The sequence below is a fragment of the Gymnodraco acuticeps genome, unplaced genomic scaffold (genome assembly GCF_902827175.1).
Source record: "Gymnodraco acuticeps unplaced genomic scaffold, fGymAcu1.1, whole genome shotgun sequence".
In the NCBI taxonomy this organism is placed as follows: domain Eukaryota; kingdom Metazoa; phylum Chordata; class Actinopteri; order Perciformes; family Bathydraconidae; genus Gymnodraco; species Gymnodraco acuticeps.
This window is the reverse complement of record NW_022989974.1, coordinates 170,229-193,178: the sequence shown is the minus strand read 5'-3', so window position 1 is coordinate 193,178 and position 22,950 is coordinate 170,229. Positions and strand designations below refer to the sequence as shown.

The window sequence follows — 22,950 nt, the reverse complement described above, 5'->3', positions numbered from 1 at the left end:
AATAATCGTGATATCAATTATTGACCAAAATAATCGAGATTATGATTTTTGCCATAATCGAGCAGCCCTACTTGGGACAGAGTGTCTGAATTTGTATCGTTATGTTATACTTATTCTATAAATGATCCAGGTTTTCCGTGGCTGTGCGAAGATATTTAAGAGGTTATTTAAGAACATATGGCATTTATGTGTATCAACTCATCAGTATCGTAAGGATTAAGTGCATGGCTGTAAACGTGGCCATTGTCTCCACAGAAGCTGCTCTTATAGGCTCGGGGGGGGGGGGGGTGTTTAGTAGCAGGACAGGTGTTTTTAATAGAGACAAGCTGGAGGCTTTTCCCTCAGTTAACGAATCTCCTCTTAAACACTGTCTGGGCGTTTGAAAGCACCATTGTAGAAGTAGACGGCCCTTCTAGGCTCCTTGAGGAGAATCTGAGAGACGGCAAAGTTAATTTGTTCGGTCACAGTGGGCTGTGTGTCGGCCGAGATGGAGGAAGTAGAGAACACAGCTGGGCCACGCTGCTGCTGACTGTGTGTGTTTATTTTCTCTTCAGTAACTTCTGAGTTTGTTTGACAGACTTGAAACACTCTTGGGCTTCGGCACACAGAGGCTATCAGGGCTCATTAAGGACTCCTGTAAACACTTGGCATGCCTTTTAGATGAGAATAACAGTACACAGATGATGCTGAAGCTATTAAAACCAATGTACAGACCAGAGAGTGGCGCGTAACGGTGGGTATTCACTAGTACTGTATTACTGGAGACTTAAAATGCAGTCAGGTCTAACCAGAGCAGTTAACTGTCTCTCTTGCTGAATATCCCTTTGTTTGACTACAAAGGTTGTGGGTCTTTTTCTATGTAGAATTGCTTTTTAAGTCTTTTGTCAGCATTCTGACAAAACCAAACAAAGGCTGGAGAGCATTAACGACATGAAACAGATATGTTTTATTACCATATCCCGCAGCAGGTGGCCACACTGAGGGATCAGTGGATAGGGAGGGCTCAGTTTGCTCAATATAAAGAACCAGACAGAGTTGGTGTGCAGAGAGCTCTTAGCTAAAGCCTTGGGATTTACAACAACCTTACAAATGTAACTTTACTTAAAGTTCCATCTAAACTACCTTCCCAGTATCAAATGGCTGAAGGTAGAAGTACCTAAACTTTGCATCTTCATTTGTTAGTCATATGTTCCTCCTAAAGATATATTTTTAAAATAAATGTTGCCCACACACACACACACACACACACACACACACACACACACACACACACACACACACACACACACACACACACACACACACACACACACACACACACACACACACACACACACACACAGAGAGCTCGGCCAGAGTGGTAGATAATTGTTATTTTCTAAAGTTTGGAGAAACACTCGTCCGCCTTTTGTCTGTCAAATAAACAACCATTATGACGCACAACACTCACATCCTATCGTTTCTTTTTAGACAAAGTGCTGAACCAAAGGCTCCAACATATTGTCTCTTTTTATTCCAACTGTTGTTTTGGATGGAGAAAACAGGGTCCTTGAAGATTGTGGACATTTGTATGTTTTAATAATCCCTCAAGCTGAGAGAAATGCTTATTTTATTAACACTTATATCCCCACTTCATTCATGTTTAGGAACACTTTGTAGCACACTGAAGTGTGTCTGTCCTCTGTGGTTTCAGTGTGCCAGAGTTTCGCGGTGCTGGAGGATGGAGTGTTGGCACACAACCTGCAGGAACAGGAGAGTGAGTACAATGTCAAGCTGCAGACCACATCACTGTGTAAACATTTGTTTAATGTGGGCTCCAGCTTTACTTATCCTGTTAAAGGGTTTAGTTTGATTATACTAAGCAGCTACTAGACCCAAGTAACATATTTGTGTGAAATGCTGAATTCATCTTATGGTAAAACAGACTTACTTAAGGTGGTTATGTTGATCTCCTTCTTGGATAGCTTTTGTCTCTTACAAAGGTGTGTTATGTCTTTGCCATGTTGCCCAGTAAACAAAGGGACATGTCATTAGGTGTCAGTTTGTGAGATTCCTCAAAAGTACACTGAGTGTCCCAAAAACAACCCAGAAAGGAAAAGTCATCAGATTTACAGTAACAGTAAACATACATACCAACAAATATGTTTAAATAATATAGTAATTCATTAGAGAAGTTATTTATGAGTTATTTATATCCTAGATCTCACACTTTCCTTTATCACCACACATTGTCTCATCCTCTGCCTTTCTCTCTGCCTTGCTCCCACAGTCGAGCAATACTATACCACCAACATGCAGAAGAACCAGCTCGTGCAGAATGACATCCGCGTAGCCAAGATGCTGCAGGATGAGGAGGAAGAGGATCAGGCCATTCAGAGCACCCTCTCCAGACACGCCTCCAGACAACTGTAGGTGACCCCTGCTGCCCGAACACACTCCAACACATCTCACACTCCAACACATCTCACACTGTAACACATCTCACACTGTAACACATCTCACACTGTAACATATCTCACACTCCAACACATCTCACACTGCAACACATCTCTCACTGTAACACATCTCACACTGTAACACATCTCACACTGCAACACATCTCACACTGTAACACATCTCACACTGTAACACATCTCACACTCCAACACATCTCACACTCCAACGCATCTCACACTGCAACACATCTCACACTCCAACGCATCTCACACTGCAACACATCTCACACTGTAACACATCTCACACTGCAACACATCTCACACTGTAACACATATCACACTGCAACACATCTCTCACTGTAACACATCTCTCACTGTAACACATCTCTCACTGCAACACATCTCACACTGTAACACATCTCTCACTGCAACACATCTCACACTGCAACACATCTCACACTGTAACACATCTCACACTCCAACACATCTCACACTCCAACACATCTCACACTGTAACACATCTCACACTGTAACACATCTCACACTGTAACACATCTCACACTGTAACACATCTCACACTGTAACACATCTCACACTCCAACACATCTCACACTGTAACACATCTCACACTGTAACACATCTCACACTCCAACACATCTCACACTGTAACACATCTCACACTGTAACACATCTCACACTGTAACACATCTCACACTCCAACACATCTCACACTCCAACACATCTCACACTGTAACACATCTCACACTGTAACACATCTCATACTGTAACACATCTCACACTCCAACACATCTCACACTGTAACACATCTCACACTCCAACACATCTCACACTGTAACACATCTCACACTGCAACACATCTCACACTGTAACACATCTCACACTGCAACACATCTCACACTCCAACACATCTCACACTGTTACACATCTCACACTGTAACACATCTCACACTGCAACACATCTCACACTCCAACACATCTCACACTTTAACACATCTCACACTGTAACACATCTCACACTCCAACACATCTCACACTGTAACACATCTCACACTGTAACACATCTCTCACTGTAACACATCTCACACTGTAACACATCTCTCACTGTAACACATCTCTCACTGTAACACATCTCACACTGTAACACATCTCACACTTTAACACATCTCACACTCCAACACATCTCTCACTGTAACACATCTCACACTTTAACACATCTCACACTCCAACACATCTCACACTGTAACACATCTTACACTCCAACACATCTCACACTGTAACACATCTCACACTTTAACACATCTCACACTGTAACACATCTCACACTCCAACAACATCTCACACTCCCAACCACATCTCACACTGTACACATCTTACACTCCAACACATCTCACACACCAAACACATCTCACACTGTAACACATCTCACCACTCCAACACATCTCACACTGTAACACATCTCACACTCCACACACATCTCACACTATAACACATCTCAACACTGCAACAACATCTCACACTATAACACATCCTCACACGTGTAACACATCTCACACTCCAACATCATCTCACACTTTAACACATCTCTCACTGTAACACCTCTCACACTTCCACACATCTCACACTCGTAACACCATCTCACACTCCAACACATCTTCACACTTTAACACATCTCTCACTGTAACCACATCTTACCACTCCAACACATCTTCACACTGTAACACATCTTACACTCCAACACATCTCACACTATAACACATCTCACACTGTAACACATCTCACACTGTAACACATCTCACACTCCAACACATCTCACACTCCAACACATCTCACACTCCAACACATCTCACACTGTAACACATCTCACACTCCAACACATCTCACACTGTAACACATCTCACACTTTAACACATCTCACACTTTAACACATCTCTCACTGTAACACATCTCACACTCCAACACATCTCACACTGTACACATCTCACACTCCAACACATCTCACCACTGTAACACATCTCACACTGTAACACAATCTCACACTCCAACACATCTCACACTGTAACACATCTCACACTGCAACACATCTCACACTCCACACCATCTCACACTCCAACACATCTCACACTGTAACACATCTCACACTGTAACACATCTCACACGTAACACATCTCACCCTCAAACACATCTCACACTCCTGTAACACATCTCACACTGTAACACATCTCACACTGCAACACATCTCACACTCCAACACATCTCACACTGCAGCACATCTCACACTGTAACACATCTCTCACTGTAACACATCTCACACTGTAACACATCTCACACTGTAACACATCTCACACTGTAACACATCTCACACTCCAACACATCTCACACTCCAACACATCTCACACTGTAACACATCTCACACTGTAACCCATCTCTCACTGTAACACATCTCACACTCCAACACATCTCACACTGTAACACATCTCACACTCCAACACATCTCACACTGTAACACATCTCACACTGTAACACATCTCACACTGTAACACATCTCACACTTTAACACATCTCACACTTTAACACATCTCACACTTTAACACATCTCACACTGTAACACATCTCACACTCCAACACATCTCACACTCCAACACATCTCACACTGTAACACATCTTACACTCCAACACATCTCACACTGTAACACATCTCACACTGCAACACATCTCACACTCCAACACATCTCACACTATAACACATCTCACACTGTAACACATCTCACACTCCAACACATCTCACACTGTAACACATCTCACACTCCAACACATCTCACACTGTAACACATCTCACACTCCAACACATCTCACACTCCAACACATCTCACACTGCAACACATCTCACACTGTAACACATCTCACACTGTAACACATCTCACACTGCAACACATCTCTCACTGTAACACATCTCACACTCCAACACATCTCACACTCCAACACATCTCACACTGCAACACATCTCACACTGTAACACATCTCACACTGTAACACATCTCACACTGTAACACATCTCACACTGTAACACATCTCACACTCCAACACATCTCAGACTCCAACACATCTCACACTGTAACACATCTCACACTGTAACACATCTCACACTGTAACACATCTCACACTGCAACACATCTCTCACTGTAACACATCTCACACTGTAACACATCTCACACTGTAACACATCTCACACTCCAACACATCTCACACTCCAACACATCTCACACTGTAACACATCTCACACTGTAACACATCTCACACTGTAACACATCTCACACTGTAACACATCTCACACTGCAACACATCTCTCACTGTAACACATCTCACACTCCAACACATCTCACACTGTAACACATCTCACACTGTAACACATCTCACACTCCAACACATCTCACACTGCAACACATCTCACACTGTAACACATCTCACACTGTAACGCATCTCACACTCCAACGCATTTCACACTGCAACACATCTCACACTGTAACACATCTCACACTGTAACACATCTCACACTGTAACACATCTCACACTGTAACACATCTCACACTCCAACACATCTCACACTCCAACACATCTCACACTGTAACACATCTCACACTGTAACACATCTCACACTGTAACACATCTCACACTGTAACACATCTCACACTCCAACACATCTCACACTGCAACACATCTCACACTGTAACACATATCACACTGCAACACATCTCTCACTGTAACACATCTCTCACTGTAACACATCTCACACTGTAACACATCTCACACTGCAACACATCTCACACTGTAACACATATCACACTGTAACACATATCACACTGCAACACATCTCTCACTGCAACACATCTCACACTGTAACACATCTCACACTGTAACACATCTCACACTGCAACACATCTCACACTGCAACACATCTCACACTGTAACACATCTCACACTGTAACACATCTCACACTGTAACACATCTCACACTGTAACACATCTCACACTGCAACACATCTCACACTGCAACACATCTCACACTGTAACACATCTCACACTGTAACACATCTCACACTGCAACACATCTCACACTGCAACACATCTCACACTGTAACACATCTCTCACTGTAACACATCTCACACTCCAACACATCTCACACTGTAACACATCTCACACTGCAACACATCTCACACTCCAACACATCTCACACTGCAGCACATCTCACACTGTAACACATCTCACACTGTAACACATCTCACACTGTAACACATCTCACACTGTAACACATCTCACACTGTAACACATCTCACACTGTAACACATCTCACACTCCAACACATCTCACACTGCAACACATCTCACACTGTAACACATCTCACACTCCAACACATCTCACACTCCAACGCATTTCACACTGCAACACATCTCACACTGTAACACATCTCACACTGTAACACATCTCACACTGTAACACATCTCACACTCTAACACATCTCACACTGTAACACATCTCACACTGTAACACATCTCACACTGTAACACATCTCACACTCCAACACATCTCACACTGTAACACATATCACACTGCAACACATCTCTCACTGTAACACATCTCTCACTGTAACACATCTCTCACTGCAACACATCTCTCACTGCAACACATCTCACACTGCAACACATCTCTCACTGCAACACATCTCACACTGTAACACATCTCACACTGTAACACATCTCACACTGTAACACATCTCACACTGTAACACATCTCACACTGTAACACATCTCACACTGTAACACATCTCACACTGTAACACATCTCACACTGTAACACATCTCACACTCCAACACATCTCACACTCCAACACATCTCACACTGTAACACATCTCACACTGTAACACATCTCACACTCCAACACATCTCACACTGTAACACATCTCACACTGTAACACATCTCACACTGCAACACATCTCACACTCCAACACATCTCACACTGCAGCACATCTCACACTGTAACACATCTCACACTGTAACACATCTCTCACTGTAACACATCTCTCACTCCAACACATCTCACACTGTAACACATCTCACACTGTAACACATCTCACACTGCAGCACATCTCACACTGTAACACATCTCACACTGTAACACATCTCACACTGCAGCACATCTCACACTTTAACACATCTCACACTTTAACACATCTCACACTTTAACACATCTCACACTGTAACACATCTCACACTCCAACATATCTCACACTCCAACACATCTCACACTGTAACACCTCTCACACTCCAACACATCTCACACTATAACACATCTCACACTCCAACACATCTCACACTGTAACACATCTCACACTGTAACACATCTCACACTGTAACACATCTCACACTCCAACACATCTCACACTCCAACACATCTCACACTCCAACACATCTCACACTCCAACACATCTCACACTCCAACACATCTCACACTGCAACACATCTCACACTGTAACACATCTCACACTCCAACACATCTCACACTCCAACACATCTCACACTGTAACACATCTCACACTCCAACACATCTCACACTGTAACACATCTCACACTCCAACACATCTCACACTGTAACGCATCTCACACTGTAACGCATCTCACACTGTAACGCATCTCACACTGTAACGCATCTCACACTGCAACGCATCTCACACTGTAACGCATCTCACACTGTAACACATCTCACACTGCAACACATCTCACACTGTAACACATCTCACACTGTAACACATCTCTCACTGCAACACATCTCACACTGCAACACATCTCACACTGTAACACATCTCACACTCCAACACATCTCACACTGTAACACATTCTCACAACTGCAAACACATCTCACACTCCAACACATCTCACACTGCAGCACATCTCACACTGTAACACATCTCACACTGCAACACATCTCACACTCCAACACATCTCACACTGTAACACATCTCACACTGTAACACATCTCACACTCCAACACATCTCACACTGTAACACATCTCACACTGCAACACATCTCACACTCCAACACATCTCACACTGCAGCACATCTCACACTGTAACACATCTCTCACTGTAACACATCTCACACTCCAACACATCTCACACTGTAACACATCTCACACTGTAACACATCTCACACTGTAACACATCTCACACTGTAACACATCTCACACTGTAACACATCTCTCACTGTAACACATCTCACACTCCAACACATCTCACACTTTAACACATCTCACACTCCAACACATCTCACACTCCAACACATCTCACACTGCAACACATCTCACACTCCAACACATCTCACACTATAACACATCTCACACTCCAACACATCTCACACTGTAACACATCTCACACTGTAACACATCTCACACTCCAACACATCTCACACTGTAACACATCTCACACTGTAACACATCTCTCACTGTACAGCTCAATGCTTCGAAAACGGCTGATAGCATCGCCTCTAAGGTAGCAAGCCACCTGGGTTCATTCAGTGGTAACATAAGGGCAAACATAAAAAACCTTGGTGTAACTTTCGATCAGTCTATGCTACTAGAGTCAAACACATCAAACTCCTGACCCGTACCTGTTTTTTCCATCTCAGAAACATTGCCAAGCTCAGGGGAGTTCTATCAAACGCAGAAATGGAGATGCCTATTCATGCCTTTATTTCATCCCGGCTTGATTACTGTAATGCTCTGTTCTCCTGCCTCAACACAACTTCAATAAACCGGTTACAACAGGTCCAAAACGCTGCAGGCAGATTGCTCACTCGTTCCAAAAAAAACATGCCACATCACTTCGATCCTTTCTGCCCTGCACTGGCTCCCTGTTCATCTCAGAACCCAATTTAAGGTCCTAGTTTTTACATATAGAGCTGTCCATGGCCAAGCCCCAGCCTACATCAATGACCTGATCCACCCCAAGGCCTCCTAGGGTACCCCGAACCAGGCTAAAGACCAAGGGTGACCGTGCCTTTCAAGGCTATGGAACGAACTCCCCCAGAAAATAAAAACCTCTGCCTCAATAGAGATTTTTAAGGGACAGTTAAAGACCCACCTCTTCCGACAGGCCTTTGGGTCGTCGGAGGAGGTGAGTTTGTAGCTTTCTTTAACTGGTATGTTGTTTTATGCCTTTTATTCTACATGTTATAGTTGTACTGTGGATTGTGTACTGTAAAGCACTTTGTACATCCGTGTTGAGAAGGGTGCTATATAAATAAAGTTTGACTTACTTACTTAACTGAAGATTTACCATGCATTATGTTATTTTTATTTAAATTGGTGTAACGCTCATCCGTTAGAAACCATGTTGGTATATAACATGAGTCACAAGTGTAAAAAGTAATTGTCTTACCTTTCTGTCTGCTAGAGAGGAGGAAGACTTTGAGTACGCTCGTTTAATCCAGGAGGAGATCCAGCGCTGTTCTGAGCAGGCCCGGAGGAGGGAGCAGGAGGATGAGGTGAGAAAAAGACTGTTGGGAAATGTATTATTATGTCTGCGTCTAGTTAAGATTTCTCTAATTAGTACATTACAGATCTAGCCATTTTTTTTCTGACTGCTAAATCAACAAATGCAAATTCAAATATCGATTTGATCCTCTTTTGCAGTGAAAACAATCAGTAAGTAGTCCCTTTATGGATGAAAAGGCAAGCGAGATTGAGCAAATACTGAGAAAGTCATGGACATTTGAACTTGTCCGACCATCACAGAAGACAGCAAAGCATGCACTCAGTTCACCTGATGCTTGAAAGCTGATGTGAGGAAACTCACAATAGAAAGGACCCTCACTTCAGTCAATTATATGATATTAATTATGGAAATTATAATCTTTCTTTTCACCATAACTATAAAGGGAATGTTGTGGAACATAGAAGTAGTCATGCCCCTTGAGTGACTGATTAAGGTTGAAAATGGTCGAGGTAAGCTTGGAACCGAAAGTTGTTCGAAAGACATAATATGAAAGCAAAAGTGTCATCAAAACATTTCAAGAGATTTGCTACTGAAAGAGGAACAAATCCTTTCCTGCGGGTGTCAGGTTACCGTCAGCAACCGGAGCACAGCGAGACGCTTTCCTTTATGGACAAGTTGGCCCAATGCAGTGATTAAACAGAACGTTAGGGGGAAGAGTATTTCTTAAAGGGATATTCCACCTAAAAGGCCTCTTTGAGTATCCACCACTCACCAACGTAGGGTTTAAAGTTGCTTTCCTGTCAGTTACAATAGATTTCTGATGTAAGAAGTAAGTATCTGGTTAGAGCCACAATAGACAAAGTGTTAATGGAAAATGCAATAGGATTATCGGACCCAGTAAATGTTGCATTCTGTTGGACGTGGTGCAGAAAATAAAGCTGCTTTTGAAAGTAGATGAATGCTTCCGTGCAACTTAAACTAAAGAGCTCTGGACACAGAGGACTTGGCACAAACTTAAAACATCACCGTAAACTGCAGCTCATTCAGCACAGGGACTCATAGACTTTTATGGCTACCAGGACATACTTGTATATCATTTAATTATCTCCTTGTTACCAGCAGGTCAGGGAGTATGATATGGTTCACTCTGCGCTCTCTTAGGACTGACTGAATCCATAATAAATGGCTCTTGCTGCAGAGTGCTGCCCGGCGCCTCTGATGTATGAGCAAAGTCAGCTGTTAAACAGAGAGAGACACAACCTGTCAGATACCCATCTCCAGCTATTCCTCTGGTGGTGAATTCCAGTCGTTGCCCATCAACCTCTTCGTACAGAGCACACTCATGTGCTTATTAAGCCTCACAGGATGAGCACACTTGACATGTGTACAACCTTAACTGTGCAGTTTGAGTATGAGGCAGGTTAGGTAAAAACATTATCTATACGCTGTTTTTAATCAAGAAAGTGACTCAGGCTTTTTTGCTTGTCCTTTCCATTGAACAGATCGACCATGTTACTTAATTTCTCCTTTAAATGTTATACACATTTTAAGTTTGATTTAAAGGATAGTTTTTCACTGCTAGCGGCGTCACTTCGATAGATTCTTCTGTCCACCAGCTTTAAACCAGACTGAAAATCTACAAAACATGTGGGACAGACAATCATTTCCCCTCTTATTAAATCGTATTAACTTTAGTAATCCCATCACTTTCCATCTGGTGCCATCATCAGGTCAAAAACGGAATTTGTCTGAGACTTCAGTTTATGACCTAATACATGCAAAATATTCTCATCCACCACAGTTGTTATTTGTTCTCAATACTAATGAGCAAATAGTATTGGGTTAACATGAGATCCTGACCATACCTGCTGAACATCAGCATGTTAATATTGACATGTTGGCATGCTGATATTCAAATGTAGCCAAAAAGAAAGCCTCACAGAGCTAAGAGCGCTCTTGTTTTTGGTCGTAAACAATATGGTAACATATTTAAAACGCATATGACAAGATCTACATTTTGCAGTGATGATTGCCTTTTGTTTTTCATTTACCCTAGTTCTAAATTGAGGGACAGCACTAGGTCTGTCTAAATCTTTGTAAATACATAAGCAGTTGTTCTTGAAGTTGCAACCCCAGCACGACTGGGCAACCAGATGGTTCCCATCAATCTCCTCTCTGTTGTTGTTCCAGTGCCCAGAGCCTCAAAACCATCTTACGGTCTGTGCATGTTTACACCCCCATGTGCATTTCTCAACATCAGATTTGGGCTGTGTAAGAAAAAGGGCATTGTGGGGGAAAAAGCCAACTGCCATGAAGCTCCCCAGCTGGCCCGGCCGAGTGGTCTGCGTCACAAAGCCGCTCCGGCATAATATTTTCCTTTAGCCTGCAGTTTCCTTTTTAGAGCAGGCTGCCTTGGACGGGCTTATAAAAGCTCCTTGTTTAGAGGCTGTGAGGTCAGAGGCCGTGGGGCTCATTCATCGTTATTGAAGGGGTTTGGCTTTGAACACTCTGGGTAAGTTGGAACCAACATGAAGTGTCTACACTACACTGGGAATAAAGGGGACTTTCACCCACTGGGTTAAAAGTCATGCTAGGTTATCCAACAAATGGCATCTATTCCTGTGTGCATGTTATCATTTATTTTTAAGAGTATTAATGTAAGGATTAAATGATTAACTATGAACTCTCCCGTTAGCCTTCCTTAATGAGCGGCTGATCAGAGCTGTTGATTAAATATTTGCCTCCCTGTAGATTGTGTCTTTAATTAATGAACAGAATGCACCAGACTGTGCACTTTTTTAAATGCCAGATCCCCGCGGCCCCCCACGCCTCACCTGCCATGGCAAGCTGCTTATTGTCTGCTGATGCTGGCAAAGTGGTGGACACGCGAGCCCGGATTGTAAAGCAAAAGGAGCTGTGGTGGCTTTTAGTTATGATGTTGCAAACTGCGGCCTCCAGAGAGGTTTTATAGAATTCACCAGTAGAATTAGCTGATTTGTGAAGAACATTATTAGCCTTTTAAATGGAAAGTAACAGAACATGGTGGGTGGTTCTCCTTCAGAGAGCAGTCAAGTACATCAGCTTTGGTCAGTGGGCATTCCCCAGTGACAAGCTGTTACTTCAGGTGTAACAGTCCCGTTGTTACCCTGCTTCTGTTGGAGTGTTTCCGCTCCAGAGTTCATGCTAAAGGAGATTAACAGTTTGTTTGTCTCTCATGTCGTCTACTAGTCTCCATAGAGTCAGCTACAGCTCTGCCTGAAGTAATAGGTGTGGCTACTCAGAGCTCAGATGTCAGATCACCTCAGAAGTGGCACAATGTCAACCAACATGCATTCGGTGAGCGGCTCTGTAGACATGCCGGATGTAGATTAATTACATTCCTGCTTGATGTAAACTCAGTAAATCCAATCACCTCTGAACGGGGTAAAGAATTTGGTTTCATGTTTTCTTTGTGTTGTGACTTGAAAGCTTATAATATATACATGTATATCAAATCAAATAGAACCTCAAGCTCTTTAGGGAAGAACATGGTGATGTTAAACAGACAAGCAGCATCTACAGCAAGATACTTTGTTGTACATTGTGGAAATAAGAAAGGCATATATTAGATTACATTCAAAGTGTCCTATAGATTTTGTAATATGATTTATTTTGAAGTAGCTTGTGGAAACAGATGCCACCTTGCTTTCTTCTTACACTTTCTATGTTATGCTGCCATCTGCTGGTTGGAAACGGCACAGATACAAGTATGTCTTTATTTGCCGTCCAGCGGTAAATCCTCTCTGTGAGTGGAGCTTGTTGACATTTTGTAATGCTATTATCCAGATCATTTCATTATCATGTTCATAATTATGTTTTGATTTTAAATGAATTAGCCAAAAATAAGTTTATAATCTTATTATTGACTTTGATACTGGGTGAAATAAAAGGTTGTAGCTTAGTCACTTCAATCTAATAGATCATTATTTTCATAGCCTAAAAAGGACTAGGAATGTATCTACTTTTATTTCCTTATTCGACTGCTCAGTTTAGCACTCTGTAATCTTCATTTAGCCTAGATTCCTAATAGGTTACTCATTATGGTTTACAATGCAGAGAAGCATTCAACATGTCTGTGTCTCCACAGGAAATCGCTAAACGATTGCAAGAAGAGGAGAAGCAGAGAATCACGAGGCGGAGCAGAGGGCAGGGCAGTGAAGGTACCGTCTTTGTTCTGCCTCTATTCCTATTTGAGAACATTTGTCAGCGAACATTAGATACTGCAAACAAATCTTTAATAGATTGTGAGGATTTGTTTAGTTTGTAGGGACTTATTGAAAAAGAAAAGTGTGTTGTGTACTTGGTATAGTATGTGGGTTTGTTTCTAAGATTGAGAGACTTTTCAGTTGCACTTAATGTAAGACAAACACCACAGCTTGTTCAGCCTCTCTGTAACCATGCTTTGCTGCACTGCTAATGCCTATTATTGTTCTACTTTAACACGCTCTCTCAATATATAACAGCATGAACAAAACATTCCAAACATCTACAGTATTTTATCTCCATAATGTTATGAATCAGCTGCAACTAACATGCATGTCTTTTAATGTTGTGTTTACAAGGTATTCATGTTACCAAATGTTTTAGTTGTGTCTAAAACATTGATATAATACATATATTGAATGCAGTGTATTACCTTATAATAACAGCACCTCTTTAATAGTTCCTGCTAACAGCCTCACCCATGCACCCTGCTTTTGTGTTTGCATGTTGGCATTACTAAAGGCAGCACCAGTGATCCTGCACTGCCATCTCCACACCAGCACACACTCAGCAGCCCACACCAAGGGGAGGAGCAGTACTCATCTAGCACCAGCAGGTGGCAATGTTCTACCTCTCTCAACCATTCAGACTTAACTCGTCCTCAGGCTGACTCCCTCAGGGGGGTAGCAGCTCAGAGAAACACAAATTCAGGGTCAAATCAAGGACACGCAGATTCCAAAAGGGGAATCAGGGGTGAGCGTGTGAGTGAGGATTCAGAGGACTCGGACACAGTGTTCTCTGAACAGCTCACTGTCTGGTCCCAGAGACTGAATGAAAGACTCAACACGGCACCCCCTCGACGACGGGCATCTTCAAATCAGCCAGAAGAGAGAAACTGTAGAAGTCTTTCCTCTCGTAGCAGCTTTACAGAGCAAGAGAGAGGAGAGTTGAATCAGGAACATTATGAAAATGCCGACCTAGAGGAGAGGAGGCCCAGAGTTTGGGATCAAGCAAGGTGCCATAGTGAGGAGTATGAGGGTTCGCACAGGAGCAGGGATCAGGATAAAGACTGTAGGTTAGTGGAAGTAAGAGAAAAGCGATGTAGTCGTAGTGAATCTGTCAGGCTACACGACGGGGGTCAACACAACAACAAAGACTTAGCGAGGACCTGGAGCTATAGGGACAACCCCGACAAACGTGTGCATTTTCAGGACAACTCCAGGAGCTCTATAAGGCCGCAGCAGGGTAAGAGCAGAGGAGTCTGGGAGATGCTGGGCCAGGTCCTCAGAGAGAGGGGCGTGCCTGTGAGGTTGGGCGGCAACGGGGCGCCACTTCAAATAGGGCCTCAAAGCAGAGACAGCCAGGTGCTTCATGGGAGTGAGGTCTCCTGCGGCGACTCCCTACCACATCAGAGAGTCTTCCAAAGAGCTGCCAACACCAGGCACAGTTTCCATGGAGATACCCGGGAGAGGAGGAGGTCGTCACACCGAGAGAACAGTGGGAGAGATCACACAGAAGACCGGCTGCAAAATAATGTGGAGCATGATGAAAAGGTTTATGAGATTAGTCGGAGAGACTCACATCTTCCTAGCAGAGAAAGGGGAGGCAGCAGAAGGTGGAAAGAGCACGGATACACTAATGATGACGAGAGGGAGAGGAATACAAATGGAAGCAGGGTCAAAAGGACAACGAGCGAACGCAGGCGTTGGCACCAGACCATAGAGGAAAGGTTGAGCTCAGAGGAGGAGCAGGAGGTGGAGAGGAGAGTGGAGCGGCCCCATCGCAGAGCCTCACAGCGCAGCCAGAGCCTCAGCAGCAGCAGCCGGGCTCCAACAGGAGATAGGTCGAGGCACGAGGCAGCAGGTAAAACCCAGAACTGCCGCCAACTCCAATCTGCAGAGAAAAGACTTCCAAAGATGTACACCTCTCTGTGTACATCCACTCCTTTCATCTTCCCTCAATCATCGTCTAATCTGGACTAATGTGGGTTTCACTTGGGGTCTCTCACTGAAGGTCTCTCCTGTCCACATCTATGACTCCAGTAGTCCTGAAACAATCTTTAGTGTGGGCTTTCATTCTTATCTTCATCTTCATTCCTTTTAGTTTTGATGTGGTGAGGGGATAAGTACTAAGGGGTGCCTTTTAAAAAAAAAACACCTAGCAGCATGCCCTTACATGCTGCATCCTTTCATCTCTAAGTGTGATTCAAATGTCATCGCTGCCTCTGTTTCAGAACATTTGTGTGATTCATCCCTGATTTTCATGTGTTATGGACTTTCCTTACTCCATGTATGCATCACACTTCGGTTCCTTTGAATTTAACAGTCATTCCCCCCCCCCCCCCAGGAGAGTCATTGCAACCGGAGCCAGTGGGGGAGAGCCTGGACCTGGGGGAGCTGCATCAGGTCCTAAAGGATGAAGAACTTGCTCAAAAGCTGCAGGAGGAAGAGGAAAAGCTGTTGAGGAGGGTAAGAGTTTCTCTTGACATGCTGTGATTTAGGAGTTAAGGACAAAAAGTCAGTTTCTCTTTTCATTCACTTCTGTTTTGTGCAGAATACAGAGCCCTCTCCATGTAGTCCTTACCCAGAGGGAGACTTCAGAGCAGCACAAGTGGCGCAGGATGAGGTACAAAACATGTCATCACTATCCATGCATCCATTGTTAATATCTACCTTTGGAATGATGCATTGTTATTTAACCCTAGGAAATAGCCCGCTTTATGCAGAAGCAAGAAATGAAGACAAAGCGAAGATCCCGCGAGCTCGAAGGGCCGTCGTCGTGGCGCGAGCACAGATCGATGATCAGTCATCACGACAGACGGGCTTCAAGAGACAGACCGGTACACGTGTTGTAAATCATTCAAACTGTTACAGTCTTGAATGTCTTTCTTTGCTCTTTTGACTTGCTACAATAATCATTTTAATAATTTATTTTAACAAGGTGATGAAATTATAACAATTCTTGTTAAAAAAAAGTCTATGGTCTATAGTTAAAGCTGTTTTAAGATTGCCCTATGAGTCCTACATTTATGTTTTTTTAAATGTACTTTATCTAATTTTATTTGTATCAATTTTATTTATGTATTATTGATATCACGTTCTATTTTGTGTTTTTGTTATTTTTGTGGTGGTTTTGTTTGTCTTTTGGTGCTGTCATGTATGGTTGCTAATCTTTAACTGAGATAAATGAGTTTTGAGATATTGGGCTATATAAATAAGCTTTTGCTGATTTGTCCACTTAGGTCCAACGAGAGAGGCTTGACTCAGAGGGCCTTCCTTCCCCTCCTGAGGACTGCTCCCCAGAGAACCAGCCACCCAGCACCTTCTCCACAATACCGTAATTGTCTCTACATGAAAATACACGACATTGATTCTGTATTTGTACCATATGTCTTGCATCTACTTTACATGCTGACGTTCAAATGTGCGCTTACAGACAAGCCCAGCCGATCAGAAACATTGCGGAGGAACTGGACCCGACCTTCAGGGCCGGGAGGCCGGACCCCGAGAGCCTCAGAGTGGGACAGGCAGGTCGGTAAAAACAGGGAAGATGAAGCTTTCACCACAATGGGTGGACCCTCACATCCTGTTTTCTTTTATTGCAGGTCCAACCTGTCAGTCACTTCCTATGCCACATCCTGGCTTACACAACCTACTCGAAGAGCCTGCTTTCATCCCACCGACAAAACGGCAAACGGACAAATCAGGACGCTCAAAACCCAAAGAGAAGAAGGAAAATTGCAAACAACAATAATTTTCAACACGCTGTTGGAGTGCATATATATATTATATAACACTAAACATCAGTGCAGCTACAGAGGATTAAGTTCTCTCTCCCAGCTCCCCCTACTAGCACTTTAGACCAGTGGAACACATCAGAAGTGACATTTTACAATATTTCTTGACTAAGTGAATAATTACTCATTCTGTAACGGTTTTCAAAGGGAAAATGTTGGTTCATCAAAGTATTTTAATTCTCAGTGTTAATGAGTGTTTAATTTAAACAGTTTGTGTTTTTTCTATCGATTTGTTACTTTAATTAGTTTTTATTTAGTTAAGCAGTGAGTATCCATCCATTATGTCTTCATGTTACCAATTAAGGCCGAAAATCTCAGGCTGACCGGTTGGCTCTGTGCCTCTTCCAAAAGCGTCCAATATTTAAAATGACAAAACAAGAAGTTCCTTGTATAAACTTTGAACCTGAATGATGTGATCTTAGACAAGCTACTTTAAGACTTCCCCTTTCTGAGTGCCTGCTACTTTGTCTCAAGCAGTTTGGCATGGCTCCAGCCAAGTTTAAAATAGTACGATGACAATCAAATGAACATATTTAACCCTTACTAAAGGGTTTTTTGAAAAACATACAACCATTACAACATTTTGAAATGTCTAAATGATACTATATCCCTTCATTTTAAGTTGAAATAACTTGGTTAATGTATTTATTTTCCAGGTGGATTTTAAAAACATCAGACAGTAATGATGGCAGCCTTATTCAATACACAGAAACATTTTTTCTAACAAGCATTTTTATTTTGTATGATCATATATATAACCTCCACATTTAAAACACTATTTGTTGTGTTTTTTGGTTGTGTGTTTTTTATACGTATAAAAAATATATGCCACAGCTTAAGTGGACCACTATGAATGCAATTGTTGTAAATGTATTTAAATGCAACAAATAAAAAAATAAATCCTATTATATTGGCTATTTGAAAACTCCTAAACATACAGCATAGTACAGTGTAACAGCATAGTACAGTGTAACAGCATAGTAGAGTGTAACAGCATAGTAGAGTGTAACAGCATAGTAGAGTGTAATCCTGGACAGTTGTGAGGATATAAATCAAATAACAATGATAAGGCAGACAGCTTAACTTATATACGAAACAACTCAGAAGTTCATACATACATCAGATAAGAAGTTCATACATACATCAGATAACAGTAAAGTGCTACAGTTCGTATAAACATGTTACTGTATAACAGCCTGTGGTAAGTGAAGGCAGCACCTGAAGCTCTGTGGTCTTTGTACAGACCTCACCACCCATGGGTTGTGACTCATACGTCTTTACTCACACATATAGGTGTGGACTACGTTTAATCCCACGCAACACATTACTCAAACGTTCCATTTCATACAAACATACGCCTGCTACAGTTCAGTTTAAGATCGACATGCGTTTGTGAGAAGTTCCACTTGATCTGATCTAGATGCCCACTCCATTGTGCAATAAGAAGTACAATTCTGACGAGGGGGTTTCCATCTGACCCTTGAGCCTCTTCTTGATATTTTATGAGGATTGTTTAATTGCAATTCAATGTCATGAGGATTTTCCAAATGAGTCATTTATCAGAAATCATAAATAGCCATGACTAATCGCATTGTTTGATATTTCATCTCAATAGACATTCCTCTTGGGATACCCACTGTGTTTCCCAACTGTTGCTCAAGAGGCATGCCTCAACCTGCTCAAAAAGGGTCAACTGAAGCCAAAGCACCAACATGATAAGCAGACACTACATTCCCAGGTGCTTTAACCTATGGTACGATTACTTGTTGGCAAAAGGGAAACTCCCGGCTCTGGACTTTTTCACACCAATTAAGCAGCTGTTGGAAAGTCCATGTACTTCCTGGCAATGTTAAATAAAATGAAAGAGAAAATATGTCATGCTGTATTAACGCTTTGCTATAATGCACAAATCTATCTTCGATAGATGCATAAAATAAATATATGTAACAACCTATCATCTGAGGCAGCATAGAATCATGATCGACACACTATTGTTCTAGTTTGTCAGCTGTAACATAGAGAAATGTACAAATTCAGCAATAAACCGATAACTAGGTTGAACAACAGGCTATGAGTAAAACAAAAACATCTATTTTTGGAGGAATATGTGGGCTAAGCCTGAAGCATGACTACAAACTGTCTGCTGTCAGTCTTACTCCTACCCACATTCACACAGAGCTCTTTACTGCTCATGTAAATATCACAGTAGTCAAAAACTCATTCATTTCAAACACTTCACTACATTTTCACAGTCCATCGGCACAAGTCCAGTTTGTTTGGAAATAATTTACTCAGGTTTCTAAAGACCGTCGTTTTTTTATGGAATGTATTTTTATCTGGTGCCATGGTTAATCAGTCATAACGTTTCCCAGCTCACTGACTCCCCCCTTATCTTTCAAGCTGACCGAAAAGGGAAATACAGTCTGATTATCTACATGGTGAATGAATAGGCTGTTGTATGGTTTTGTATTTTCCCACAGAATTCCCCCTGATGACACTGTATCTAATTGTTAAAAGATACAATTATATTCTTGTAGAGCGAAATATGACCTCATACCTGTCCTATCAAGAGTTTCCCTGTAGTTTTGGTTGTTCTAATAAAAGCAAAATATGGTGGATGAAAGACAGCTGGGTAAACAAATTACTCTTTTTCATTTAGAGCCAACATAGGAAAAAGACTTCCTCCTGGTTCAGTATACAAAACAAGCACCTTATCTTATTAAAGATATCCTGTTCCCTCTCACTGCATTTAACGAAAACAAAATATGGCCTTCAGTGTGGAACAGTAACAAAATCCCCTTTGATTCATGCGATGAACTGATCCGAAGAGCCTCTGGATCCGATCAACTCTGAGCGGCTGCCCTGCTCCTGCTGAGCCTCGTGGAAACTGCACTCTACTGCTATCAGCGTCCTGGGATCATCTGTGGAAGTGAAAGAGGAACATTTTAATACTTTGTTTCTTGTATTTGAGATTGGCTTGAGAGACATATTTCATAATCCCAATCATTCATGTAATATGGTTGGGATAGTTTATCGTGAAATGCAGTGGTGACTACCTGTAGGTGTTGTGATTATCGGCGTTGATGTGATTGGCTTTTTTACGTCTTCCTTTTTTTTGTTGCTGTTTTTCTTGGCCAAAATGGTGATGAAAAGGACGATGATTATGCTAAACACACTCAGAACCACAGTGGCGACCACAGACAATGGCCATCCCTGTTCTGCGGGACCTGTCACAAGAAATAGCAAGACATTATTGCTGGATTTAGGAAAAAACAACCAAAACACACTAGAGAAAAAGAATATCAACCTACCAGGTTTCTTTGAGCTGTCAACGGAAACATCCCCACACGTAATATCAGAAAGTGCATCTCCCTTGGTCACAATATGTTGACACCTTTGAGAAAAATAAAGTTTACATCAGAGTTTTCATCACATCGGACAGTCAGTGAAGCTGAGAAACAACAAATTGCGGAGATCAGGGTAACAACTCACTCTGTGCTCCAGGGTTTACACCTCTGGTGAATTTGGTCATTGAAGGTTCCTTCTGGACATGGTCTGCAAGAACCTGTGCCGAAAATCATTCAGTTGACTTGCCACTCAACATCACCTCTAAATTGAATGTTTATGTGTCATGAGCGTATTTTTACTTACGTGTCTCTGTGGGTTCCTGACCTTTGTCGCACTTTTTAACACAAAAGGAACATTTGGCATCCCCACAGGTCAGTCCTTCTTTGCAGCCACACTGTGTGTCAGTCGTGGCAGTGCACTCTTTCACCATGACCTGAGCACCTACATTTTCAAAGATATAGAAAGAGAGTTGAAAGGATTGTTTGTGGAAATGAACGCTTGTAGTAGCTCGTAAAGAAATGTCTGGATCTGCTTACGTACCTACACACTGTGAACACCTTTGACATTTGAGATCTGTAGGTTTCAGTATGTATTTCCCGGCCTCACAGGGAGTACAGAGCCCTTTTAGCTTTGGGCCACATCCTGTGATTAGGCGGTGTCCTAAAGACAAGGGTCAAGGTAAAGGGTTCATTTATTGGTCATTTTATATTTGGTTTAAGAATCAAATGTAAATTGTTTCCACGTCAAGCTACACAGACATAAAAGACAAGTATTTTCATAAGAATAGAAGACAAATAGAAAAAATATACTGTATAGACTTATAAAAACATAAAGAAAAAACAGACACAAAAAGCTATACTGTAATCTCTGTTACAGCTGACATCAATTAGATAAATTGTTTCCATATAGTAAAAGGTGTTCATAACGAGAGCAGGTAAACTTTTAGAACCGTTACTGACATTCTAGTATTTATCACAGATCCAAATTATTAGATTGATCAGTTCCACCATCCTAGCCTTTTCTCTTTGTTGTGGTATTAGTTGAAAAACCACTGAAACTATATTTGGTTTCAAGTCACCACCGCAGAGGAACTGCTGGAATATGAGTTGTTCACATCCATATAGGTTAACTTTTTATTTTGATACTTTAAACTTTTATAGCCCAGTATTACCAGTATTATCTTTGCATATAAATGAACTAAATCAATTAATTCACAACCATACAGAATTGTAATGGACATTATCTCTGCTATTACTTACCAGGGTTACAGGCTTCACAGCAAACATTGTCTCCTAGTCCTTCGGTCCACTTCATGCAGCCACTGTTCGTCTGCAGAGCACTGCACATACAGCCCTGAATGAGCACAGAGGCACCTATAGCCCATAGGATCCATCCCATACTGTCAGCTCTCATAGTCCCCTCAGAACAGCCTGTAGGTTATCCAATCCAATAACTATGGCAGGTAACTAACTATTGTTTAAGAAAAAAGAAGATACTTATTCTTCTTTTGTTTCTCTGAATCTGTAGCTTAGGTCTATTTGAGAGTCAGCTGTTATGGGTTTGAAAAAGGAATATGCTATGAAGAAATATCTCTGTGCTGTGGCTTTAGCTGACTCACTCT

The 22,950-nt window shown here is 41.9% G+C and overlaps 2 protein-coding genes across 4 annotated transcripts in view; one reads left to right on the top strand and one right to left on the bottom strand.

Moving 5' to 3' along the window:
* ccdc187 (coiled-coil domain containing 187) overlaps positions 1–18,889 on the top strand; it is a 24,043-nt gene extending 5,154 nt beyond the window's left edge. For 2 of the 3 annotated variants that reach the window (XM_034211072.1, XM_034211073.1), the window contains 11 exons: positions 1,694–1,756; positions 2,270–2,408; positions 9,902–9,992; positions 14,070–14,142; positions 14,708–16,048; positions 16,532–16,653; positions 16,739–16,810; positions 16,890–17,024; positions 17,427–17,521; positions 17,621–17,715; positions 17,790–18,889. In XM_034211072.1, the coding sequence (XP_034066963.1) occupies positions 1,694–1,756; positions 2,270–2,408; positions 9,902–9,992; positions 14,070–14,142; positions 14,708–16,048; positions 16,532–16,653; positions 16,739–16,810; positions 16,890–17,024; positions 17,427–17,521; positions 17,621–17,715; positions 17,790–17,938 (2,375 nt within the window). In that variant the 3' untranslated portion in view covers positions 17,939–18,889. The remainder of the gene's footprint in view (positions 1–1,693; positions 1,757–2,269; positions 2,409–9,901; positions 9,993–14,069; positions 14,143–14,707; positions 16,049–16,531; positions 16,654–16,738; positions 16,811–16,889; positions 17,025–17,426; positions 17,522–17,620; positions 17,716–17,789) is intronic. The other variant, XM_034211074.1, reaches the window with a different exon arrangement.
* tnfrsf9a (tumor necrosis factor receptor superfamily, member 9a) lies at positions 18,696–22,950 on the bottom strand. Its single transcript, XM_034211075.1, has 7 exons — positions 22,589–22,950; positions 21,870–21,989; positions 21,633–21,770; positions 21,474–21,546; positions 21,293–21,375; positions 21,038–21,208; positions 18,696–20,902 (listed from the first exon to the last, which is right to left on the bottom strand). The coding sequence occupies exons 1-7, from the start codon at positions 22,740–22,742 to the stop codon at positions 20,787–20,789; spliced, it is 855 nt and encodes a 284-aa protein (XP_034066966.1). The 5' UTR covers positions 22,743–22,950; the 3' UTR covers positions 18,696–20,786.

Coding starts and splice junctions, on each gene's coding strand:
- tnfrsf9a (XM_034211075.1), bottom strand. CDS start 22,742: ATGAGAGCTGACAGTATGGGATGGATCCTATGGGCTATAGGTGCCTCT. Junction 21,771..21,869: donor AAGGTGTTCACAGTGTGTAG/GTACGTAAGCAG, acceptor TTGAAAATGTAG/GTGCTCAGGTCATGGTGAAA. Junction 21,376..21,473: donor TGTAAACCCTGGAGCACAGA/GTGAGTTGTTAC, acceptor TTTTTCTCAAAG/GTGTCAACATATTGTGACCA.